Here is a 27,272-nt window from a genome sequence, read left to right on the forward strand (position 1 = left end):
ATGTTGGCTTTTATACCGTACTTCTATATAATTGCTTTTTTTGTGTTGTCTTTTTTAATAACATGATTTTTAAGAATGAATATTACCCTAGGAAAATGTGCAAATAGTTATTAAAGAGCTAATTTCAGTGACTCATATGAGATATTCCAGAAGTTGGTATGGATGGGTCATTCAAGGGTCATTCAAATGCAACATGAAAAAGCATCAGTTAAGTATTGCAATATAGTGGTACATTTGTTTGAAAGTGAAAGATAATGCCAAGAACTGATCAGTGATTGCTACAAAACATTTTAACTAATCGTTGGACAACAAGCAAAAACCTCACAGGTACTTATTAGCTAGAAGGGTTGATTTCTTCTCTTTGGAACATTGGCTTTTGAAATTCTGAGAATAGTGAGAACGGTTTAAAACAAATAAAAGAAATAAATAGCTGCTAACTATTAAGTATGAAGAAAACTGCTTCCATGTATAAAAACTGGAGTACCAAAGATTGGAAAAATAGACTTTTTAGTGTTAATTCCTTTTTTTCATTCAAGGCTGTTTTAAAACCATCATCCAAAGAAGTCCAGGTGTTCCTCCAAGATTTGTAGTTTTTCATCAGATTTGTAAAACATCTACCCAAAAAATGTTTTGAGAATTTAAAAAAAAATTTTTTAAACCTCTAGTAGGCCTTGAAGTCTTGCCAACATACAGAGAATATTGAACTTTGATATATATATCTTGTTACATCAAGAAGCTGGCATTTAAAAAAAAATTCTTCTGCACAGCCTTGTACCAAGCCATATGCCTTGAAAGCTTAAGAAATTTACCTAAGAGACGGAGATAAACAAGTCTTGGTGGCCTGGGACCTCACCTGATTTAAGACTTTTTTTAAAAAAAAAAAAACAACTTAGGCCCGAAAGTCAAGGTTAGTTTTGGGGTGGGGTGGGGAGACTATATTCTGAATCATCAAATATGATACAAGTGTAGTTTCATGATGAAGAAGAATTAAAGAATGGGTCGAAATCTTGTGAACTCAGTGTTAAAGTAGGTAAAAGAAGTAGTCTACAGTAAAAGGAAGTCATTGCATATCAAATCTTTTTTTTTAAGATGTAAAAATTTGCGTGGTTTAATCATAACTATTCTTATTTATTTTTAAAATCAAATCACGAAGAACCTTTCCTTGCTGGAACCATACTAGCCTTCTTTTAGTTATACTAAAAAATACTAAATATACTAAAAAATAGTAAGACTGGTTTATGAATTTGTAGTGTTTATTAATTTAGAGTTCCTCTTCTACCAGTAAGTTTAAATTATTGAAACTTTACTTGGGCACATTATAGGTATCTAGCAAATGCTTGTTAATTGGCTATAGCCTGCCCGTTGTTTGTTTTTTTTCTTCCTATATTTGTTCCGTACATACTCATTGTTCAAGTCCAACTGGATTACTAGGAGTTCCCTGAATGTGGTCTTACATTCTTATGGAAACATTTCACATTTCAGCTTAATGGAATACTTTTTAAGGGAAAGGGCCATTTCAGGTATCATTTCTTCCATGAAGCCTTCCCTGATCACTTCACAGAGGCTGTTAGCAATGGTTGGAAAAATAATAGTGAAAATTATTGAAATAAAATTCAGTTACTACCTAACAATGTTATATATGTGTGAAAAATGACTTGGGAAGTTCAGAACTATAGAATTATGCCACAAAGCACTCTGCTCCCTTCACAGTTTGTATCTAGTGGTCATTAGGTCAGGCTGTAGTGGGGTAATAAGTAGAAGAAGGAAGTTTCGTGCACTAGCTCTTTTCTCTTTTTAATGATGTCCTTACTGGATTTTTCAAGATTAGAATTTATGTGTCTAGCAGCCCTGCAGAGTTTAATATCTGATTACTCCACAGCAGACTACTTGTTCTTCCATGAGCATTCTAGAATGCAGGAGGAAAGAATAATATGCATTTAGGGATGGATGGCAGAGTCCCCCTGGAAGTGGCTAAACATAGGAAATCCATGGAAACTGGAGAAATATTACTGGGCGGGCAAAGCAGAGTTAGAAATACAGGGTTAAAGCAAGGTGAACAGTTTCCTTCCCATCCTAGTGTAGAGGACAGAGTAGTGGACTTGGAATCAATCCACTTGTATTTGAATCTCTAGCCAGTCAAATGCTTCTTAACTCAATAACTGTAGGCAAGTCATTTCATCTCTCTTTGCCTCCATCTCCACATCTGTAAAATAAGGAGGTTCTCGTTGCTCTTTCTAGTTTCAAATCTGTGATCCTATGGTTCACCCTAACCTTCTATTTCGTTCTTAGACAAATTGAGGAATATAAATACTGTCTGTAGTATGGATATAGCACTCCCACCTACATGGGTTTGCCTAATAATCCATGTACAAAAAAAAACCACAACCAAAAACTTGGTTAAATGGGATTATATAAGTACTTTATAATACTTTGTCAGAATATGGGGAATTAGCTAATGGTTAATACCAAATGTACCATAGATTGTGGGTTTTCAGAGTGTGGGGGAGAATAGTAACAAAATAGCAATTCTATAATTTTTGTGTCTTAAGAAGCTTTTATTAGGATACTTAAATTAATTTTTGATCTCTTAGCAGCTAATATCCCTCCACTGATGCAGATCTCAACCAGTGTCATTCTTGTAATCTTTCTTTAATTCTTTCATACAGGATCTACTTGTGCCTACCTTTTTGAATATCTTTGTGTTAGAAGTACCAAAAGCATTGCACTTTGTTGGAGGGTCTTAATTCTCTCAGGTGTGACTAGGAGTAAGTCTTATCCAACATCAACATGAAAGGGAAGAAATGGTTGCCTGTGGTTCCACGCATATAGAAATCTTGAGTGTGGAGCCCGGGCAAACAAGGGAGACTATGCTCCAATTCTTACTAACTCAAACCCCCAGAAACATTGTCATGTGACACAGTGATGCCTCTGCACCAAGCTCTTGTTTCAACCCTTGAACATCAGAGGATCAATACTATACATAGTATGCCTACAGGCAGATGGTTATTTCTGCTTGTCCTTTCTCTCATAATGGTGGAGAGGGAAGTGTGCTGAGCTTTGTTTTATATTGCTAAAGAATTTACGTTAGGTTCCTTTCAAATTAGGCTTCCTGAGGCAAAGATCTGGTCTAACCATCCACCATAGCTCTAAATGTAGTGTCTCTTGATCGGTAGTCATTTCCCTAAGCTGTGTGATTTACTTTAATTCCTGCCCTCCATATTTCTGAGGCTGAGTCATTCCTTGTTAACAGCAGGCTTTTGTCAATTTAGGAAGCTAAAAGGGAATTTTTATCCATTTTTGGTATTTATTTTTCATAAATTTGGTGCAATTTAAAATAAATTGTCTTAATATTAATTTATTAATTAATAATAATTATTGTCTCTTTGAAAAAAAATCAAATAGAATTTATTTATATGAAGATGCCCTGTCCTGCCATCCTTCAAACTGTATTCTCTTCTTCCCACTTTTCCTATTGGCTCAAACCTCTTGAGGATCAGGCTTGTGATATTAAGGGAAAAGTGCAGTATTACTGCATGATAGAGCAGCAGCTGAAGTATTTTGAGAACCCTTCCCCCATATGTTCAGATTTCAGAGGTCTGCAGTACTTAGACCTATAACTGCCTACAATAAGTTTATTTTAATGAACTGAATCATTATCTTGGGGGTGGTATTTAAAAAAACTAAATCTTTGTGATTATTAAGCAGAATTTTTAAAATGTCGGCTATAGCAGAATAAATATTTCTATGGTTCTTCTGAAACTCCCTTTTTTTTTTTTTTTTTTTTTTGCATTTACCAAAATGTATTTTGTTTTGAGGAACTACCCACTGTTTAAAATAGTGTATTACCATCTACAAATTTTGCTTATGCCATTTTTAGAGTTTCTTATACAAATTGAATAGCATTATTATGGATTTTTTTTATATGAATGAGACAGTATTTTTTTGCACCCAGCAGAATGTATAGTCTGTGAGGGTAAGTACTATTTCATTTTTGTCTTATCTCTAGAACCTTGAATAGTAGATACTCATAGTAGTCACATAGTGGATATTTATTAAATGTATGTTGAATTAAATTGCAGGTGGGTCATTGCTTTTATATCATGTGATGTCAGTATTTAGAATAAGTAAATAATAATTTTTTAAAAGGGCAGCCAGGTGGCATAGTGGAGAGAATGCTAAGCCTAGAGTCAGGAAGACTCATCTCCCTGAGTTCAAATCTGGCCTCAAACATGTGACCCTAGGCAAGTCACTTAACCCTGTTTGTCTTAATTTCCTCATCTGTAAAATCAGCTGGAGAAAGAAATGGCATACCACTCCAGTTCTTTGCCAAGAAAACCCCAAATGGGTCATGAAGAGTTGGACAAGAATGAAAAACAACTGAACAACAATAATGAAAAATACTTCAATTATAACGTGTTCATACTCTTATTTTGGTTGTTTGAATGGCTGTAAATACCTTAATATATCTATTAATTTTATTATTTTTGTTTGTCTTCAATATAGGACTAAATCAAGTTTTGAGTCAGCAAGCAAACCAGGAAGTCAGTCCTTTGGACAGCATGATTCAGAGGCTTCAGCAAGAGCAAGATCTAAGACGCTCTAGTGAAGCTGGTACCAGTAACAATAGCCGTTTAGGCAGAGGTTAGCAGTGATGTGTTTTATTTTTATATTGGCATGTTATCAAAAATGTATTTTTCAAATAATCATTTGCTATCAGTGGAAGTCTTTATTATGTCTGCAAAGTTTCTCTTCCCCCTTTCCACTGCCATCATTCTAGTTGTCTTATATTATTTTTAACGCTGGAAGGACAAAGCACGTGAATTGATAACAAATATTAAAATTTTACTTTGAAATAAAATTTTTTATTCTACTATCTCTATTTTCTTTGCCCTATGTGCTTAAAAAAAAGTTCTCTGTCCAGCGATGCAGTTTGGTTGGTCCTTTAAGGCATTCTTAAAATTCTGGGCCTTCTAGTGTTAAGGCTACTATAACAACCTCCAAGTCTATCTTTCACTTGCCCAGTCTGTCTTAGATTACGCTTCCTGATCCATGGTTCTGTTACTAACACTGCATAGGTCAAAAAACTTGCTGTAAACTATCAATTAAAATCTAAAGTCACTCTGACATTCCTATTTTTCCATAATCTGGCATTACCCTTACCCTCCCTTTTTCTCACACTACTATTGTCTACCTGATTTTGTGCCCTCTTTGCCTTTGCCTTCCTTGATGATCTCTGCATGTTCAAATTTTTATCCATCTTTGAAGGTCTAGCCAGAGTTCCAACTTTGTTCCATGATCTTCTCTCTCTATTCTCTTAGCATTTTTGGAGTATTCAGGACCTTGTTATGTAGGAATTATGTTACATGCTATATATTTTTCGGTATTTGTCCATCTTATTTAGTCTATTCATTTTTCTTATCTCCTTCAGTATATAGCATAGTGGTTTTCATTTTTAAACTTTTTTAAACAACTTTTTCCAAAAGTAATAATTTGATATAACTTTGGTGTCTGGCACTTCACTGATACACTCAATTAATTTATGTACACAGTTGAACTCAGAGTTTCCATCAATATTTTGATTTTAAACTTTTGTTTCTGATTCAGTTATTTCTATAGTTATTCTCAATTCATAATTGATCATTTGAATGGCTGCAGTAATGTGAAGTTAAATTCAGATTATAGCTCCCAATTCATTTGTGTGTGTGTGCGCGTGTTTGTATGTGTGTGTGTGTGTGAGAGAGCGCTTTATCCATGTTTATACACACACACTTTGCCAATGGCTTACAATAAACTGTTTTAACTTTTTATTCAGCCTCTGTAAGCTCTACCTCAGAAGTTCATTCACCACCAAATATAGGCCTGAGGCGAAGTGGACAAATTGAAGGTGTAAGGCAAATGCATAGCAACGCACCAAGAAGCGAGATAGCTACAGAACGGGATCTTGTGGCCTGGAGTCGAAGGGTTGTAGTACCTGAACTGTCAGTTGGGGTTGCCAGGTAAGGCTAGCAAATGTCCATATAGAATTAGGGTACTTGGATATCTTGTGGGACTCTTTTCCCTCTAAAGCAGGGGTCAGTAAGCTAAGAATGTTGTTTTTTTTTTTTTTTTTCATTTGGAGTTGGCCCAGAGGCAGTAGTTTGTCTACTCCTACTCTAAAGAAAGAGTGAGTTCTTAGAATCACAATTCTTGAGGGAAGGAATCAAAATCTTCAACACGAGAGTAAACATTACATTATTTTGTCATAGCTTTATATTCCTGTCTTTTGAGCAGTATGAGATACATTGAGTTGAATCACAACTGCTGATTTTCTTGGGTTTTACTTCAAATTTATTTGTGTGTGTGTGTGTATATACATATGTGTATATATAGATATAGATATATACATATAGCTATATCTATATCTATATCTATATATCTATCTATATATATATATTTATATATATATATATATATAGCTTTTATATTCTGCAATTACAAAGTATGGTTTGATTAAATTGTAGGATATGAGTGTTGGACTTATATCACAGAGTTGCTTTATTTTTGTTAAACATTAATAAAATTTCAAAATACTTAACCCATTTACTTCACCTTTTTAATTTTTCATTAAAATGTGTTCAGTTATCTGGCAAACAGAATAAACTATGATCACATATTGTTCCATGGTCACACTATATTAGTGTTTAATTATGATGCTCTCCTCATGATCTCTTGGGACCATCTTATAGTGAAGTCTAAATGAGTACTAAAAGTGTTCATTGTTTCTGGTATCAATGTCAAAAGATAGAACGTGCATCCAAGATATTCCTATTATAGTAAAATGGGAATTGTTATTTTTGTAACCTATAATGATATAAATATCCCTCCATGAAAACAATGCTTTTGATGAGTACTTTTATTGACCTTCAATTATCACCTTAAGACAGGGCTGTCCAACCTTAGATTTTTATTGAAACAATAGACAATATATTTTGGTTTGCCATTTTAGTGAGAGCTCTGCAGTAGGTTGACTTTGTTTACTAAAGCATTTATGTGAATTTCTGTGCTTGTAGGCAGGCCACATAAATCAAACTGTGGGCTGCATTTTGGACAGCCCTGCCTTAAGATATTAAACCCTCATCTCCTTTTTTTTTACCACCTGCCATAGAATGGCCCAATAAAGAAGGCATTACCTCCTCTTTCTCACCACCTACTCTATCACTTGTGCTAAATCTTTTGTTCTGTACTAAAACAACTTTCTCTAAGGTCACTAATAACATCATTAATAATAAAACGAATAACATTTTTTTCCACTCCAGTCTTCCTTGATTACTCTAAAATTTGACAGAATGGACTATGTCCGCTTTTTGATGCCCTTCCTTCCATAATTTCTGTGATGCTGTATTTTCAAGTTTCTCCCTCTTTGACCAGTCTTCCTCCTTTTTATTTTCTTTGCTCTTCATTTTTGTTCTGTGCCCCTTAAACTCAGGTAAATCTTTGTGTTCTATCCTAGGTTCTTTTTGTTTTATCTTTCTTGGTACTTTAATATGGATTCAATTATTGTTTCTCTGTGGATTCCCTGAATCTCTCTCCAGAGCTGAAGGGCTATATTTACAACTTCCTGCTTGATATCTCCACTTAAATGTCCCATTAGAACCTTAAATTCAACATGTATAAAATAAAATAACTCAAATTCCCCTTCACAATCTTCCTTTCCACCAACTGCTTTGTTTCTCTTAGTGGTTCCACCATCTTTGTAGTCAGTGAGATTCATAATGTAGGAATCAGTTTTTATTCTTTTTTCTCCCTATATATCCAGCCACATTTAAAATTCTGATATTTCTAATTCTGCAATATTATTCACATCACTTCCTTCCTCTTGACTTCCTATCTAATGACCCTAGTTTAAGTCCTTGTTTTTTTTGTGTGTGTTTGTTTGTTTTGGCCTGGGCTATTATGAAAACTTTGTAACTAGTTTTCCTTTTTCCAGCCTGTTCTAATCCCTTCCTTCACATCACTAACTTAGTAATCTTTCTATTGCATTGCTTAATCTTAATATAAGGTGTTTTTGGTTTACCTCTACAGCCTCATTTAATACAGTCTTTTTCATTCATTTTCCAGATGAACTGAATTATTTCTAATCTCCTAACCTTTATTTCTCAATTCCTTTCTCTTTGAAGGTCTTAACTCCGATTCCACTTTCTCGGTGAAGTCTTAAGTGACATTCCTTCCCTCCAGTCCTCCTGGGGTGAAGGTGATATTTTCATTCTCAAATTTATCATATCAGTTTGTGTGCAATTCTCCTTTAAAATTATCTCTTTCCCTTCTATCATAATTTATTTCCCATTGAAGTAACTATGTTCGTTTTTTAAGAGTAGAACATTGTTAGATCTTTGAATTAGTCTATCAGTACACATTTATTAAGTGTGTACTATTTGCCAGGCAGTTTGCTAGGTGCTGGAGATACAGACACCAAAAAAACGAACAAAACCCAACAAGAAATATTCTTTACTCAGATAATTTACTTTCCATGGTAGAGGTTGGCATGTTCATATAAAAATTTTTACAGAATGAATAAAAGGTAGTTAAACAATAAGGTAATTATTATATATACTTTTATATCATTAGCATGCTTGTAGTAGGTTCTTCATAAATGTTTGAGTGAACAAATGGCTTTGGAATTAAAGTGCAAAAATGTATTTTGCATATTTTTCAAATTTAGAGATGCTATATCCAGGTCCATTAATAATATTTTTAATATGTATTTTAATTGTTTTCTTTCTTATAGACAGATTAACAGCAATGCAGAAATAAAGGAAGGAGGATTTCCTTATGCGTTTTCCCCCAAATTAATTTTTGTTCTGAAGTCATTTGTTGAGCACTCACCTAACATGCATGTGGCTTACTTCACTTTTAGTAGGCAAGAAGAATGGAGAACTGCAAAAGGAGAAGAAGAAATAAAAATATACAGGTCAGAAGAGAAAAGAAAACACTTTACAATTCCAAGAGAGAATAAAATACCCACTCTGTCAAAGGTAAATCATAATTATTTATGCAATAGCTGCACCTAACATGCTATGCTAATTAAGATTAATTTTTCTGTACTTCAGAAAAGCTGTGATTACATTAGTGTTATGAATATTCCTTCTGCTAAAGCAAATTGCATCCCCTTCTTTCCTTAGTGGATGGCCTTCAGGAACTGTATGACAAAACAGTTTTTCACTTAGCGGGCAGGCTTCTGGTCACTAGATTTTCTGAACATAGTTTGTCTGGTTCTTAGACAAAAGAACAGAACCTCTCATTTGTACTTAGTGTTGTTTTTTTTTTTTGAGGGGGGAAGGCAGGGCAGTTGGGGTTGAGTGACTTACAGCTAGTGTGTCAAGTATCTGAGGTCGGATTTGAACTCAGGTCCTCCTGACTGCAGAGCTGGTGCTCTACTCACTGTGCCACCTAGCTGCCCCTCATTTGTATTTATTGGGAATAATCTTACATGCTGACTTCATTGAACCTCTCAGTGCCCACTGGAAGTTTTCTAAGACTAGGAATTTCAGAACAGTTGTCTATCAATATTGGTGAAAGGATTTTACCACTTCTATAAAATCACAGCCTTCAACCTTTACTCTCTATAAAAAAGTCACTTAGTCATGTTGGTTCTCATTTTCTTTGTAAAATGAGAGTGTTGAACTAGATGGCCTTTAAAGTCACTCAGCTTGTAAGCCTATGATCCCATGTTGCAGTTATTCATTATAACAAATTTTTAATCTCATGCTGGCTTCCCTCTTTCTTCCAGCCCAAGCCTGGCTAACTGCACTATCATCTTGTGTCCTTAATAAAGATGTTTAAATTAGCTTAAACAAAACTTACTTAAAGAAAATGTCTACTACTGCAAAATTACATTATACATTTCAAGTATTTGAACATATCAATGTGGATATTTTCTTTATGCTTACAGAGCACAGACTGTCTACACCAAATCGTCCTGTGTGATTTTTAATGTGTTTTCCCATAGACTTTCAACATAGGATTTATCTAATATGCTTCAGGCCTTCCTTTAGAACTATTTATATTTTGTGGATACCAGCGCAATACTCAGTTGGCCTCATTTTCTTTTTCAGTCATGTGCTTTCTGAATGAAAGCTTTGCAGCCTACTTGTGCTTACCTTGCACCTCTCCATTGCCCTCATGAAAGTTTTCATTAATTGCCATGTTTCAAGATTCCATATGATGTCATTGAGAGATTTGTGAGGGTTTTTTAATGGACTTTTATACCAAGGAATGGCATGGGATTTGTTGACATTTTTATAATTATTGTTTTCATCGTGGCTGGCAGGGGAATACCTTGCTCAATATATATCAAATATAGGATAGGAAATAAGGATTGGCTCTGTGATTTTATTATTATAAAGAATTCCCACGTGACCAAACTCCCTCTCAGTAATGTAGGCTGGCATCTTCACTGCAACTTCGAATCTTGGAGAGTTGCCTAGAACACTTGACCAGTTAAGTGACTTGCCCAGGGCCACACAGTATTTGTCAGAGCTGCAGCTTTTGACCCAAGTTCTTCCTGCCTTTAAGTCTCCTTCAGTATGCTGTCTTTAGTGTGCTATATGATGAAACTAAGATGAAAATGTAGAAGTCAGGAAAAGTGGCTGGACCAGACACGTAGAAGTGCTACATATTGGAGGTAACAAAATCTTAAAAGCATTAGGGGATCGTTTTGTGGAATATCTCAGGGAAGGATGATGTCAAAAGAACAGGAAGACATCAGGAACTCTTCTTACTACTGAAAGAAGACCATGAAGAAGCTGTCAGTTAATTATGAATTAGTATGCCTCCTTACTCCTCTTTAATATTTATGTGACATTTTTACAAACATACCAAAGGTATCCTTTATTTATTTTTTTAAATGAGAAGAGAAAAACAAGCATGTTCATTCTGATGATTTTAAAGTCACAGTTAATGAAGAACAGAGAATGCAATATCTTAGGCTAGCCTAACAGTACAATCAGGGTAAACTGAATGGATGTAACATGCTTGTTATCTAGACTGATGTCACTTTCAAGGCCAATCCATTGAGTTAGTACGTTAGTATGTATTTCTGGGATGAATTAATGAGTTGGGTCCACTTGAATATAGAATTGAATATAGTAGAAAGAGATTGGGCTGGACAACATTTTAGAAATTGCATCGTACTGTTAATGGTCATAAACATAAAATAAATATAAATAAATTTTGCGTGATCTATTCTTTTGTAATATCCAAGCAACTCTCTATTAATGCAAATATTCAAGAGTTAGCAAATTCATAAGAAGTATATTTGTACTTTTCCATTAAAAATACAGTTGAATTTCCTCTGCTGGCTACTACCATCGTTTTCTATTTCATAGCTCTGGGAGAAATATTTTAATCTTACTAGATTTCAGTATGCTTTTATCTTTTTAAGTATGCTGAAATTCCAGCACATTCAAGGGCTTAGGGAGTCTTGGTAATTTTCTAGTTCTTTCATTCAATATTTCATTCTTCTCCTCCTGTTATTTCATCTACAAACTTCTAAAGTCTAACCCATATGAAGCTGACCTGTTAGTACTGAGAGGGAGAAAGGCAGAGCCCTATAGGAAACATTTACTTCAGCCCAAGACTCGTTACCCTTGAAGCAAAAATTCAGGGTAATGTTTCATTCTGGGTAAAATAAAGTGTCCATTACCTTTTTAAAATTTGGGCTTCTCAGTGATCCTAGACCAGTTTCTTCTACCAGTGATTTTTTTTTTAACAAAATTGGTTGAGACTTTATCAAGTACTTTGATGAAATCTAGATAAACCATATATATAAACTTTTCCTGATCTGTAACTCTAAAAGGGATAGGAATTGAACCTGTGATTTTTCATTAGTATCGGAATTCCTCCTAAATTAGGAAAATTCTTTGACCATTGCAGATTTGTACCTTCTCCTTAATTTATGGTTTTTGAAAGTCGCCTAGAGCCCTGAGAGGTTAAGCCATTGTCCCAGGGTCACACAGCAAGTGTGTGACAGAGGTAGAACTTGAAATTCAGTCTTCCTGGTTCCAAGACTAGCTCTCTATCCACTATGCCATGCTCTCTCTGTTTATTAAAAAGGAATTGAGGCTAGTCTGGCATTATCTAGTCTTAATCAAGCCATATGAGTACATTAACATCTTCTTTTCTATATAGTCTCTAACCATCATTGTAGTAACCAGTGTTCAGTCTGTCAGGCTAAATATCAGATGCTCTAAGGAAGGAGTTACTTAAGTGTTTTTTTGTTTTTTCATCATTTATTTATTTAATATTTTTAGCTTTCAGCATTAATTTTCACAAGAGTTTGAATTACAAAATTTCTCCCCATTTCTACCCTCCCCCCCCACTCCAAGATGGCATGTATTCTGATTGCCTCATTCCCCAGTCAGCCCTCCCTTCTGTCGCCCCACTCCCCCCATCCCCTTTTCCCTTACTTTCTTGTAGGGCAAGATAGATGTTTATGCCCCATTGCGTGTATATCTTATTTCCTAGTTGCATGCAAAAACTTTTTTTTTGAACATCTTCTTTTAAAACTTTGAGTTCCAAATTCTCTCCCCTCTTCCCTCCCCACCCACCCTCCCTCAGAAGGCAAGCAATTCAACATAGGCCACATGTGTATCATTATGCAAAACCCTTTCATAATACTCATGTTGTGAAAGACTAACTATATTTTGCTCCTTCCTATCCTATCCCATCCCCCTTTATCCAATTTTCTCCCTTGACTCTGTCCCTTTTCAAAAGTGTTTGCTTTTGATTACCTCCTCCCCCTATCTGCCCTCCCTTCTATCATCCCCCCCTTTTTTATCTCCTTTCCTGTGGGGTAAGATACTCAATTGAGTGTGTATGTTATTTCCTCCTCAGGTCAAATCTGATGAGAGCAAGATTCACTCATTCCCCCTCACCTGCCCCCTCTTCCCTCCCAACAGAACTGCTTTTTCTTGCCACTTTTATGCGGGATAATTTACCCTATTCTGTCTCTCCCTTTCTCCCTCTCTCATCCCTCCCTCTTATCCCTTAATTCGATTTTACTTTTTTTAGGTATCATCCCTTCATATTCAACTCACCCTGTGCCCTCTGTGTCTGTCTGTCTCTCTCTCTCTCTCTCTCTGTATATATATATACACACACACACACACACACACACACACACACACACACACACACACACATATATATATGTACATACATATGTGTGTGTGTGTGTGTGTGTGTGTATGTATGTTCCCTTAAGCTACCGTAATACTGAGGTCTCATGAATTATACACATCATCTTTCCATGTAGGAATGTAAACAAAACACTTCAACTTTAGTAAGTCCCTTATGATTTCTCTTTCTTGTTTACCTTTTCATGCTTCTCTTGATTTTGTGTTTGAAAGTCAAATTTTCTATTCAGCTCTGGTCTTTTCACTGAGAAAGCTTAAAAGTCCTCTATTTTATTTTGCCTTGGAGCATGATACTCAGTTTTTCTGGGTAGGTGATTCTTGGTTTTAATCTTAGGTCCATTGACTGCTGGAATATCATATTCCGAGCCCTTCGATCCCTTAGTGTAGAAGCTGCTAGATCTTGTGTTATCGTGATTGTGTTTCCACAATACTCAAATTGTTTCTTTCTGGCTGCTTGCGGTATTTTCTCCTTGATGTGGAAGTTCTGGAATTTGGCAACAATGTTCCTAGGAGTTTTCTTTTTGGGATCTTTTTGAGGAGGTGATGTGTGGATTCTTTCAATTTCTATTTTACCCTCTGGTTCTAGAATATCAGGACAGTTCTCCTTGATAATTTCTTGAAAGATGGTATCTAGGCCCTTTTTTTGATCATGGCTTTCAGGTAATCCAATAATTTTAAAATTATCTCTCCTTGATGTATTTTCCAGGTCAGTGGTTTTTCCAATGAGATATTTGACATTGTCTTCCATTTTTTTTATTCCTTTGGTTCTGTTTTGTAATATCTTGATTTCTCATAAAGTCACTAGCTTGCACTTGCTCCAGTCTCATTTTTTAGGTAGTATTTTCTTCAGTGGTCTTTTGGACCTCCTTTTCCATTTGTCTAGTTCTGCTTTTCAGGGTATTCTTCTCCTCATTGTTTTTTTGGAGCTCTTTTGCCATTTGACACAGTCTATTTTTTAAGGTGTTGCTTTCTTCATATTTTTTTGTGTCTCCTTTAGCAAGTCATTGATTTGTTTTTCATGGTTTGCTTGCATCATTTTCATTCTCTTCCCAATTTTTCCTGTACTTCTCTCACTTGCTTTTCCAAATCCTTTTTGAGCTCTTCCATGGCCTGAGACCAGTTTATGTTTTTCTTGGACGCTTTTGATGTAGACTTTTTGACTTTGTTGACTTCTTCTGGCTGTATGTTTTGGTCTTCTTTGTCATCAAAAAAGATTCCAGAGTGTGAGTCTGAATCTGAGAGCATTTTTGCTACCTGGTCATGTTCCCAGCCAACTACTTGACCCTTGAGTTTTTCATCGGGGTATGACTGCTTGTAGAGTAGAGAGTACTTTGTTCCAAGCTTGAGGGGCTGCGCTGTTGTTTTCAGAGCTACTTCCATACAGCAGACTCTGCCACACCAGCACTCCTCCTTCCCAAAGAACCGCCAACCCGGACTGGACTCAGATCTTAAGCAGACTCTGCACTCCTGCTGTGATCTGCCACTTAATTCCTCCCACCAAGTGGGCCTGGGGCTGGAAACAACTGCAGCTGTAGTTCTGTAGCTGCACCACCCCCACTATCCTCGTGGCAGTGGCCAAACCCTCATCTCCTTCACTCTGTCCCCACAGCTTTTCCCACTAACCTTCTCTGTTGTCTTTGGTGTTTGTGGGTTGAGAAGTCTGGTAACTGCCAGAGCTCACTGATTCAAGGCGCTAGGGCCTGTTCCACCTGGCTCCCGGTCTGGTTGCTTCTAAAATGCATGCTGGGCACTGCTCCTTTCTGCTCCAAGCTCCATGCGGGATAGACTTTGCCCAGTGACCATCCAGGCTGTCGTGGGCTGGAACCCTGCTTCCCTCTGCTATTCGTGGTTTCTGCAGTTCGAGAATTTGTTCAGAGCCGCATTTAGAGTTATCGGTGTTTGCAGGGTCTTGGGGAAGAGCCCTAGGTCAGTCCCTGCTTTCCAGCCACCATCTTGGCTCCGTCCCACCACTTAAGTGTTTAGGGTTCGAACTGCAAAAGTTGAAATTAAGGTTCACTTGCAATCTACCTGAGTGAGTTTGAGAAAAATTTCCTTTGCCTCCACAAATTTTTGGCTGCTAACCTTTACACGTGCAAAGAATTTATAGTAGCCTTTGTGTAAAACATTTCCCCTTTAAAATTCAGTCTCAGTTGACGGTCCCCATCTGTGGCCAGAGTGGCCTTCGTTTTCTTTGAGTGACTCAGTTTATCTCATTGAGCCTTGCTGGGTCCGCGGCTTCTCTTCCGGGGCAGGACGCCCAGAGACCATGCCTGGGAGCAGAGAACTTCCTGTGTGATGATTCATGTGGCTTGCTGAGGGGAGGTGTTGACTCCAGAGCCACACCCTATTGGGTGTTAACCTAGGGGAAGGGACCAACTCAAGAACCAATCGGCCCTGGTCATTCAGGCGGCGCTTGATGATGTCAAAAACTCTATAAGAGGGGAGAAGACGGCTTGAAGATCCCTTTTTTCCTTTCCATTGGAGCCAGAGACCCTTCAGCCGAAGCTGATGCAGGAGCTGCTGGTAGCAGAGGTGACCCACGTGTGGAGCGAGGAGTGCTGAGCAAGGACTTGAGGCCAGTGGGTAATCTTACCGTAGAGGGGAAGCATGTATACGATTTTGCTTTATACTATCATGCTTCTCTGTGGCCTGGTTACTCTTGTGAGGCAGACTTATTGGGCCTGGAAGCTTTTGATCAAAATATCAAAATGGGGATGCTGGTTTGTGGGTCTGTTACTGTGGAGTTTAAATACATGCTTTAATTCTTCTGCCTTCTACCTAGAGAATTCCTTATATCCTGCGGTTCCGAACCTTTCAGGCATATATATGATTTTCTTTGAAATCATAAATTCTGCCTTCATAATACACCATCCTACCTCCCTACCCCCCATCCTCCTCCCCCATCAGTGATTTCACAATTTTTTACACATCAAAACATTTAAGCCTTTGAGGGAAGATCGTTGTAGTATTGTAGAAATTTGAGACATAGCCACTTATTTGATTTTCCCGGTTATGCTGTCTCTCCTCCCCCCTGTTGATATGCAGTAGCTATGACTCCCCCTTGGTTGACATTGCCAGTTTTCTTTAAATATGAAAAGACAAGTTGCAGTGGGTAATCTTCATGCAAGAAGTGTTAAAAAGAAAGATATCATCCAGAAGATGTATGATTGGAAAAAGAGCAGGAAAAGCAGGAAATAACAGGAATAGCTTATGTGTTGTCATGGTTTCTAAAGATTATTACAGCACTTACAAAGTTTTCAGTACATTGTAGATTTTACAGTAGAAAATCTATGAGAGAACTTTAACAGGCATTATATAGCATGAGATAGTATAAATGAGTCTGATGTGCATCATTGAAAAGGAGCAGCCTTGTTAATGTGATCATGGATCCTTTTAAACAGTTTTCATAGTAGTGTTTCTGCACTCTGCTGCAAACCCACAGCAGATGATCTTACCACAGTAGCAAGTTAGCTACTCCTGATAGTTAGCTATCATTAGCCCTTAGTAGCTTAAAGCACATAGATTTCTGACAGGAAATATTGTTTTACTTTATCCATACTTTTGGGATCATTAAATTTTAAGAGTTCCAAGGTCTTTGAAACCATGAAGAAGTTAAAGTCCAGAGATGTGAAATAATTTTCCCAAGGTTACCCAAAGTTTTCCAAGCCAGTGGTAATTGCAGACTTTAACTTGAGATTGGGTTGTCTGCCTCCCAGATTAATGCTACTTCCAATACAGTTCCTGAATTGTTACTAAGCAGGCTGGAGTTTTCATGGTCCTGGATTCACAGATCACATTGGAAACATCCTGATTTGAGTATCACACCAGCATCATATTTAATAGCTTCCCATGCACTGGACCTGTGAAAAGAAAACATGAAAAACCTCAGGAAAAGTATTAAGGTTTTAAACAGCAATAAGATAGAAGAGTGGTCCAAGAGTGAGTCACAGAGGGTTTCTGAATTCTTCTGAAATTGAGTTATGTTAATCATTTCAGGCAAACAGATCTCTCGTTTTATGTACATAAGACTTGTTTCTTCTTATAGTATCTTCTATAGCTAGATACCATGTGAAATCCTGTTCTCAATCTTTTTGTAGATTTTAGGATCAATTTTACACATCAGCTTTCTTCTCACTAGAAGGCACAAAGCTAGTTTCCATCCCCTTTACTCCCACCTCTGTTTTTGTCCCAGCTTTTTCCTACTCTGAAAGGTCCCCCCAGGGACCTCTCATTATGTACTTTTTATATTGTATTTATATATAGTTGCCTTAAATTTACTTTTGTCCCTGAATTTCTGCTCTGTGACATAGGTGGCTACAGGAGCTTAAAAGATAGGCAGGAATCAGGGCAGAAGTCTACTGCCTGGCTGTAGAAGGATCAAAGCTGCTGAGAGTTGGTTAGCCTCTCTTCTTTTTAGGACTCTAATGAAGTTTTTATTATCCATTTATTTCAGATACTAGTTGGCAGGCTATATTTGTTCTGCAGGTGGAAGCTACACTTCTACTTTTTATAATTAAAGCACCTTCAGTGACAATATGATTATAACTTGGATTTTTAAGGCTATCCTGTTTCGACTCAGAGTTAGCTGTTTTGCCACACTCACAAAGAGTCATTGGAGTGAGAAGACATGCTTACTAGTCCTGGTTTTGCTTTTTACTAGTTGTATGGCATAAGAGAGATCAAAATTAATTTCTTAGTATATAAAATATAGATAAAAATATGCCACCTGCTTCAAGATGTTTTAAGAGCATTGAATGAGATATGGGGAAAGAAAACTTAGTAAGGTATAAAGGTGTAATATACAGGGATAAAAAAGTATAAAAAAGCTTTACTACTGAAAATCTCAATCATGTATTTTTACATCTACTCTTCTCAGTTTGGCTTTTTTTCTCCCCATTTCTGGGTGTTCTTGCTACATAGTCACCCACTATGCTAGTTATCTACATTTAATTCTTAACTTTTGTGAAACCCTAGTTACTACTTATTTCTGTGAAAATGAGTCATCTGTATAAAGATTCTTTACTTTTCTTACCATCATGTATTAGGCTGAGTTGCCTCTAAAACAAACAAATTTGCTTTGTTGGGAAATGGGAAATCCCTATGGTATCAAAAAAAAAAAAGATAAGGAAAGAAAAGATAAACTCCTATAATTTGAAGTACATAGTTTAGGAACCGGAGAAATTCAAAATGAAAGTTAGGACGACTTCATAACCCTGTTTAGGTTTCCTCCTCTCCCGAGTATCTGAAGCTTACACTAGTATCACTATAATTCAGAGAGGGCTGCAGAAATCCTGGAGAAAGTTCATATATTCCCAATCGTAGAGGTAGAAGAGACTTTCCAGGCCCAACCCTTTTATTTTTCAGCTGAGACCTAAAGGAATTAAATGATTTATACAAGTACCCACAAAGTAGTAGAGCCTGTATTTGAACTTAGGTCCTTTAATTCCAAATTCAGTCTCTTTGTGCTGTACCACTCTGCTTCTTGTCCTCCTCTCCTGTCAGTAAGGGTGAACTCAGAAAAATATGTTGATGAAAAGTGGTTTAGGGTTAATAAATTAAAGGCCAAGAGTTGGCAAGTTGAGTTTCATATTGTCTTCAGCAGAAGAATTGAAAAGTTTTCAAATGTAGAAGTCACAAGACAACATCACAAAACATACAAGAAAATGACTATTATTGTCTGAGTTGTGTCAGAATCAACCATGTTTTGTCAAAATAAGTATCTAATGAAAACAGGATAGAGCTGAGCTGACTGACACTGCATAAAATTGTACCATTCTCCTACCCAGCTTATTTGAAGAACTGTTAACTTTGAATGATGGGAAATAGACAAAAATAAAAGATAATAGGCTCTGACTATAACACTTAGAGAAATTTAAATAATGTAAAACATATGCTGCGCAGGTAGGTGGTACCCAGCCTGGAGTCACGAAGACTCAGTGCAAATCTGGCTTCAGACACATACTAGCTATGTGACCCTGGACAAGTCACGTAACTCTCTGCCTCAGTTTCCTCATCTGTAAAATGAGCTAGAGAAGGAGATAGCAAAGTACTTCATCTTTGCCAAGAAAATCCCAAGTGAGGTCGTGAAGAGTCAGACACAACTGAAAAACAGTTGAACAACAAAAAAATTGCCACAATGAAGAGATCAAAAGATCCTAAGAACTGCTTCAGTTATAGACCCTTGGTTATCCAAACATAGGTTCCTGGTAGCTAGGGGCTATTGTTGGTTTAAAGTTCATGTTCATTTGCAGTACACAAAAAAAGATTGTAAATTATAAGCATTGTTGCCTCACCAAAAAAGGGAAAAACTCCTAAGCAACACAGTGGATTGAGGGATGGGCCTGGAATCAGGAAGACTTAAGTTTAAATCCAGTTTCAGACACCAACTAGCCCTGTGACTCTGGGCAAATCATTTAACTTCTCTTTTCTAAATTTCTCATCTATACAATAGAGATAATGATAGCACCTACCTCTCTGAGTTGTTGGTATCTAATGATATAATAATTGTGAAGTGTTTAGTATAGTACTTGGCACGTGGTAATTGTTATCTATTACTTAGTGTTAGCAGTAAGTACAAGAGTCATTGAAGAAGTAAACCAGATTGTCCCCAGAGCATTCATAGGTGAGACTTGGATGATGACAGAAAGTTGGAAAGTAGTACAGCTTTGCCACAATTTCTGTACTGATAGATTATTAGTAACAAGTAAGCCTCTCTATATTTTGCTTAAGGACATAGAAATGTCAAGAAGATGAAATTGGGAAGGATAACTGGACCTCACTAAAATAAAGATGCAATTTGTCGTGGAATCAGTATGATATGCAATTATTCAGGGATTAATTTAAGTTATTTCAAAGAGGGCAACACTCTATGTATAGAAAAGTATTAATACCCACAGAAAGGGGACCAAGAAGATTAGAAACACTACAGACCCTTACTCTTTTTTCATCTCTTATATAATATTGATAGAGAAAGTAGTGTGGTGTAGTGGAAAGAAAAAGGGCTGTCCTTTAAGCCAGGAAAACCTGGGTTCAGTCTGTCCTCTGACACATTCTCTGTGTGACCCTGGGTAAGACATTTAACCTCTAAGAGTAAATTGCAGAGAGATGTCTGAGTTGCATTGGTGGAGGGAGTTTGTTGTTCCAATAGAAAGACTGGTACAGCCTCTTCCTCTCTAAAATATGAGTATGACATATATAAATGAGTATGTGAGAAAGAAACGAGTAGACTACTGCAAACAATTATTCCATAGCAGAGGTCTTCATAGTCACATGACTAATTGAACTTTAGAGAATACAAAGTCCTATTATATTTATTGTTTGTTCACAAGATACTGTTTGAATTAGAATAAACTTTGGTTTTAAAAACTTTCTTCCATCAACATTTTTGCAAAAATCCAGATCATTACAATATTTCTCGTAAAACCACAGTGACTTTTTTTAGTAACTCATTTTTGTCTGTATTAATTGAGGCATGAGGGAGAGAGACATATGATACCCAAAGGTATTTTTCAGATACCATGAAAAAATGTCCAGCAAATGGTTTATTCAAGTCTCCCACTAGATCTCCTATTTGTGAATGACATTGTTCTGATTATATAAAGACCCCAGAATACTACAGAGACTGTGTGGTGAGATTTGGTCAAAGTTTGTATGTAAGGAAAACAAATAGATATATAGTGCATATTGCCCAGACTATGCTATCCATTTGCGCTGGGCATCGAGAAAGAGAGAGTGAGTGTGTGTCTGTGTCTGTGTGTCTGTTTGTCTTTCTTTGTCATTGTAGACATAATATTCTGAACCCAGAGTTGTACTGGAGAACAGTACTTTTAATGATCCCAAGTCCATTTAAAAATTCCTCACCTTTTCAACTCCCGGTGATACAATATAGGTTATGAATGATGGAACACTATAATAAAATTGTATATGAAGCAAAAGCAATAGAGAGATTCGTGGTTAAGTTTAAGTAGGCTAAAGCAAATTACCAATATAATTTGTGTGATAAAAATAATAATAGCTAACATTTATGTAGTGCTGACTATATGCCAGGCACTGTACTAAGCACCTCAGAAATACTATCTCATTTGGTCCTCACAACAACCCTGGAAAGTAGTTACTATCATCCCCATTTAACCAATGAGGAAACTGAGGCAGAGAGAGGTGAAGTGATTTGCCCAGGGTTACACCACGGTGACTATATTTGAAGTCAGGTCTTCCTGACTCCAGTCCCAGCACTTCCATTGTTCCATCTGGATCCATATATAGAAGTAGCACAAAATAACATTATCAAGGACCTGTATCATTGGAAAAGGAATTGAGCTGGTCATATTGCAGTAGTGAAAGATAATCTAGATGTTGGCCTATTATCCATGAAATATTAAAAGATCCAGAAAAAAAGCCTGCAAGGCTTTGGGTACATTATCAATGGGAGTACCTACGTGGATAGGAATCACAAAGTTTAGGCATGAATGGTCTGGGAACTCTACTACTGGAGAAGTCAATGTCTTTGAAATTATAGTTTGGACACATTAGTTTATGTCACTATACATGTGAATAATTTGAAGATAAATTTCAAGAAGATATAAATTTCAAATGTATGATTAACATTTCAGTGAAATTGTAATTTCATAAATAGAGGAGAATAGTCAGATAGGTAATAGAAAAACCATCATTTATACTTCCTGGAATACATTGTTCTTATTTTAGTCTATATAATTATGTTTGCTTTGGATCATTATTAAAGTTAATCTATTTATTCAATTAGAACCTATCAGTAGAAATCAGTATTTGAATATGAATAAGAAGATTAGGTTGTGAGGAGGTCTTTCCAAATGAATAATTTATCCTTGGTTTTACTCACTTGTTTATTTGGAACTCTTAAGGAACAGGTTAAAATATAAATGTTGCTTCAGTCATGTAATAGAGTCGCAGATTTTGAGAGTTAGCCTTTCCAGAGATAGAACTCGGCATCCATCTAATCCGATCAGTTATCCCCAAAATAGCATACCATGGCATACCCCCAGGTGGGTTTGAGGGCTTAAAACTGAAGGAGGATCCTTTAACTACCTACCAAGGGAGCCCACTCTACTTTTGGGTAATTCCAATTTTTAGGAAGTTTTTCTCAACATCAAGACTAAATATGCTTCTTTGTAATTATCTTCCACGAATTGTGATTCCCACCCTTTAAGATCAAACACAATAAATCCAGTCTCTTTTCTACATGACGGCCTCTCATATACTTAGGGATAGTGATTGTGTCCCATCTAATTTCTTACATTCTTGAGTCTACACATCCCCTGTTCCTTCAGCTGAGCTTCATGTGACATGGACAAAAGGCCCTTCACTGACCTGCTCATCTTTGTCTGGTTACTTCAAGCTCTTTTTTTAACCGTGATGACTAGAATTGAACACAATACTTCACACTTGGTCTTTCCACAGTAGAGTACAGAGCAGCGCTTGCCCTTTTTTTCTTACACCTTTCATTTTGTAGCCAAAGATTACATTACCATTTTTAGCTGCCATATCATACTACTGATTGTTATTGAATGTGTAGTTTACTAGACCCCCACATCTTTTCTAGACAAATTGCTATTTAATTATATCTCCTCCATTCCATACTTATGGAGTTGATTTTTTAAAGCAGTGTCCAAATGTAAATCTTTACATTTTATCTGTTTTGGATTTCATCTCATTAGATTTCATCCCAGGATTTCAACATCTTTTTGGATCTTGATTCTGCCGAACAGATGTGTTATGTATCCTTCCTGCCTGTGTTTTATGCAAATTCAGTGATCACACCATTTATGCCTTTATGTAGTTTATTAATAAAAAGTATAATCAACTTCGGCCTGTCAATTGAGATGGCTCACCAATTTGATATTGAACTACTAATGACTATTCTTAAGTTTGGCCATTCACCTGATTCCAATTTCATAAAATTGTATTATTGTCCAGTCTAAATCTTTACATCTTCTCCAAGAATGCTATGAAATGGTTTTATCAAATGTTTTGTTACAATCTAGATAAACTCTCTTTGTGTTTTTCTGTTCTATTAGCTTATTAACCATCTCAAGAAAGGAAATAAAGTTAGTCTCACCTGACTTAATGGAGCCACAGTGACTCTTTGTAATCACCACTTCCCTTTCTAGATGTTTTCTAGTCATTTCTTTAATGTTCCATTCTGGGGGATTCCCAGGAATTGAAGTCAAGCTGACTGCCCTATAGATTTCAGATTCTGTTCTCTTCTCCTTTTTGAAAATTGGCGCATTTGTCCTATGGTACCTCTCTGTTTCACAATTTCTCAAATATCACTGACCATGGGGTCAGTAATATCCCACCAATTCTTTCAGAACTTGAAAAATATAGTTTATCTAAGGCAGGTAACTTGAATTTAGGAGCCTACTGGTTCTTTATACTTTTTTGGGGTATCAACTTCCTCTTAGTTGTTTTTTGTTTAGCAATTTCCAATGCTATAGTTGTTTTTGCCAGAGAAAATGGAAATGTGGATTAAGCAGGTCTGGTTCTCTTTTTTCTGTTATCAGTTAGCCTTTTTCCTGTCCATCTCATGTAGCAGTTCTATTCATTCTTTGATCCTCTTTGTTTTCCCCCATATGGGCTGTTGTTTTTTTTTTTTAAAGAAGGGGAGGATAAGATAATAATTATTTATGTAGTGCCTATGTGCTAGGCATTGTGTTAATTGATTTTATAGATATTATTTTATCTGATCCTTACAACAATTTCGTTGTTCTTAGTTTCCATTGCCAGCCTGAGCTTATTCTGAGCACAGGACTGCCATACTCATTCTTCTCTTATTAACTGCCCTTGCTTTCATCGTCTGTACACGTCTTTTTAAAAATTTAAGTTAACTGGTAAGTTTTCTGTGTATCCAGACTTGTCTCATTGGATAGATAACTGCTTTTTCTTCCTCCTTTGAATTGTTTCCCTTTGTATCTTCAGAATTTCATTCTTAAAAGGTTTCTTTTCCTCCTGGGTTTACTTCCCCTATAGAATTTTAGCGGATGGGATCCTACCTGTCTTTTCTCTGAACCTTCTGAAATTTGTTTTCCCAGAGTCTGTTGATTATTTCAGAGTATGGTCAACTTTCTGGTTTTTTTTTCACAAACCTTGGAAGAGGTAGTCATTTCCCCTCAATGTTCACATCCCAAAACCTAGTTCTTAAGGCTTGACGTGTATCAGATCCAGAATAAAATTTCTTTTTATTGGTTCTTGCATTTTGTGGGGAATGCAGTTATCACTAAGGAAGTTAATACGTTATTAGCTGTTCTGCTTTTGTTTGAGAGAGTGCTTTCAGCAGATGTACAGATATCTGAGCATTTAAGTCTCTAATTACTAATATATCACTCCTTTGTGCCAGGTTTATGATCTGTTTCCAAAACTCATCTCTTTTTGCTTTTTAGCCAAGTGTTCCTATAGTATTTGCCAATGACAAGCATCTGTCATTCTTCTGTTTTCTCCCTCCACTACTTTACCTAAATGCTGTCCATCATATTTCCCTACCTATGATACCTGTTATTCTCAAATATTTACTCTAATTTCCTCTTAATAATTATGGTTGGTTTTTGGTTTTTTTTTTGGCTGCCACATACACTGCTGACTCATTGAACTTGTATACTACAGCTTCCTAATCATTTTCAGAACAAATGTAGTTTCAATATGTCTCCCTGTCTTATATTACATTCGCATTTATTTCTATTGAATTTCATCTAGGTAGTTTCAGTCCACTGCTGTAGCCTTTTAAGATCCTCTTAAATCCTGTCTTCTGATCTGTTATTTTTCCTTGCCAGTTTGGTATCATCTACAAATTTGATGGAATGCCATTTATGTCATTATCTAAGTCATTGACAGAAACATTAAGTAATACAAGGCACTCCAAGCATAGATCCCTGTGATATTGTCTCTTCAAACGACTCCTGTTTTTCCTCCTAGGAATTGTTTAGCTTTGTGTCTTGAGAATTTCATTCTTGAGCATTTCCCATTCCTTATGTACTTACTTCTCCCATAGAACTTTAATCTGTGGGATCCTATCTATCCTTCCACTGTTCTCTTTGAAATCTACTTTCCCGAAATCTGAGATACATGTTAGACTATAACCAGCTTTTTTATCCTTCTCTATCAGATCTTGAGGAAGAAATGGTGACATCTTTCCAATGTTCTTTTTCCACCCCTAGCATCCAAATTTTTTTATTAATAAGTATCAGATTTAGAATAGAATTTCCCCTAGTCATTTTGTCATCTTCTGAAGGCTAAAACTATCACAGAAGGCAAAAAGTTATTAGTTGATCTGTTTTCGTTAAAGAGAGTTTTAGCAGATTTCTGGGTAATTTAAGTCTTCCCATAACTACTGTGTCATGCTTTTATAGCAAATTAATGATGTTTTCTCCCAAGCTGTTTTTTGTATCTATTTCCTCTTTTCTTTCGAGGTGGCCTGTCACAGGGTTTTTAATCTTTTTTGGGTCTCATGGTCTTCTTGGGTAGTCTCGTGAAACCTCTAGACCCCATCTCACAATACTTTTTTAAAGTACTGAAAGAAATGCTACATTTCAGTTAGAGGTTACCTGAAAATAAAGTTCTGATTTTTTATCCCATCCAAGTTCACAAATCGCCTGAAATAGATCCACACACCCCTTGACATATTTTAACAACCCCTAGTTTATAGTATACTCAGATGACAAGAATAACTTCTATTTCTCCCTCAGTTTATCTTTACCCAAATTCTATCCCTCAAGTTAAGCTCCTGATACCTTGATTTCCTCACCTGAGTGTACCTTTTTTAAATACTCAGTGTTAACTCCCTGATCCCAGCCCTTTTACCAATCTGGCTCTATTTAAATGAACTTTTATTCCTCTCTCCCGTATCCCCATGAACTATAGTCTGCTTTGCTTTCTTGTATTAGTACCTCTCTTTGCTCTTGATTTTGTTCTTTAACCTTTGGGCATTTGTGCATACACATTTTAAGCCAGTTTAATTAATGGCTTATTTCTTGAATATTGTTTCTGCTCCTGTTATTCTTCCTTTATTTTAGCTACTCTGTATGATACATAGTTTGGTAGGTATACATAGGCAATCCTCTCCCTTTCCAATAATTTTTAAATAAAGCCCTTTTGATAAGATCTGTGAGACACCTAGCAAATACATTGTTAGCAGTTTTTTTAAAAAAATGCTATCAGGCCAGAAATCCGTCATCACTTTACTATTTTAAGGCATCACCTGAAAGTCCAAATACCATTCTTAGAAACTACCTTCTTAGTAGTCTGTTTACTTTTCAAATTACTCTTTTCTCTCTATATCCTTTGGCCTTCAGTTTCTTGACCCAGATTTCATAATATTTGTCAATATATTTTAGGTTCCTTCTGATAGTATCCTTCTGTGTTTTACTAAGTCACTATAATTGAGTAGTTGTCATCCACTTTTATAAATCTTGGCAGAATCCCTGTTAAGTCTTAGATACACATCAAGGAAAGTCAGCATTATCTCTCTTCTTGTTATTAGGTTGACATATAGCTGCTTCTGTCAGTAACCCTGAGCAGGAACTCATCAAGAACTGCCACTGCTCTTTTCCCTCTGACTCAAACCAGATTTTCTGCGACTTTGATATATCATCCTTTGGAAAACATGAAGTTGCTTAATCATACAAAATGAAATGTATTCTTCTCATTTGCTTGACTGTTGCAGTTTCTTTTCTGTCATGGGCCAAGAAGAATGGGTAGTTGATCCTGTGGATCAGATAGATAAATGAAGATGGCAGAACTTATTAAGTTAGAGGTAGTTAGATACAAATTGGAACTAAACTATATAGTTCATCTCTTATCCTTGTCACTTTTTAAATATGCGACCTCTTTCTGGGCCTCAATTTCCTCATTTCTAAAACAGGGTATTTTAACTAGGTAGTCTTTAAGGTTTCTCAGGTATCTGTAAACAACTTTAAATACTTATGTTTCACCTCTGGGAAGGTAAACCTTAGAAACCTAATTTTTTTTAATACCCAAGCCCCAGTATATAAGATCATATCTAGTTTAATATAAAAAAGAAGTAAATAAAGCTGGTTCAAATAATGGAAAAGCAATTGACTATATTCTTTGATC

General features: G+C 36.2%; 1 protein-coding gene across 2 annotated transcripts in view; it reads left to right on the forward strand.

Moving 5' to 3' along the window:
• LOC118855941 (pleckstrin homology domain interacting protein) overlaps window positions 1-27,272 on the forward strand; it is a 188,115-nt gene that overhangs the window by 103,267 nt on the left and 57,576 nt on the right. For both annotated transcript variants that reach the window (XM_036765983.1, XM_036765984.1), the window contains exons 18-20: window positions 4,504-4,641; window positions 5,813-5,996; window positions 8,894-9,011. In XM_036765983.1, the coding sequence (XP_036621878.1) occupies window positions 4,504-4,641; window positions 5,813-5,996; window positions 8,894-9,011 (440 nt within the window). The remainder of the gene's footprint in view (window positions 1-4,503; window positions 4,642-5,812; window positions 5,997-8,893; window positions 9,012-27,272) is intronic.

Source organism: Trichosurus vulpecula, chromosome 7, assembly GCF_011100635.1.
Source record: "Trichosurus vulpecula isolate mTriVul1 chromosome 7, mTriVul1.pri, whole genome shotgun sequence".
Classification (NCBI taxonomy): domain Eukaryota; kingdom Metazoa; phylum Chordata; class Mammalia; order Diprotodontia; family Phalangeridae; genus Trichosurus; species Trichosurus vulpecula.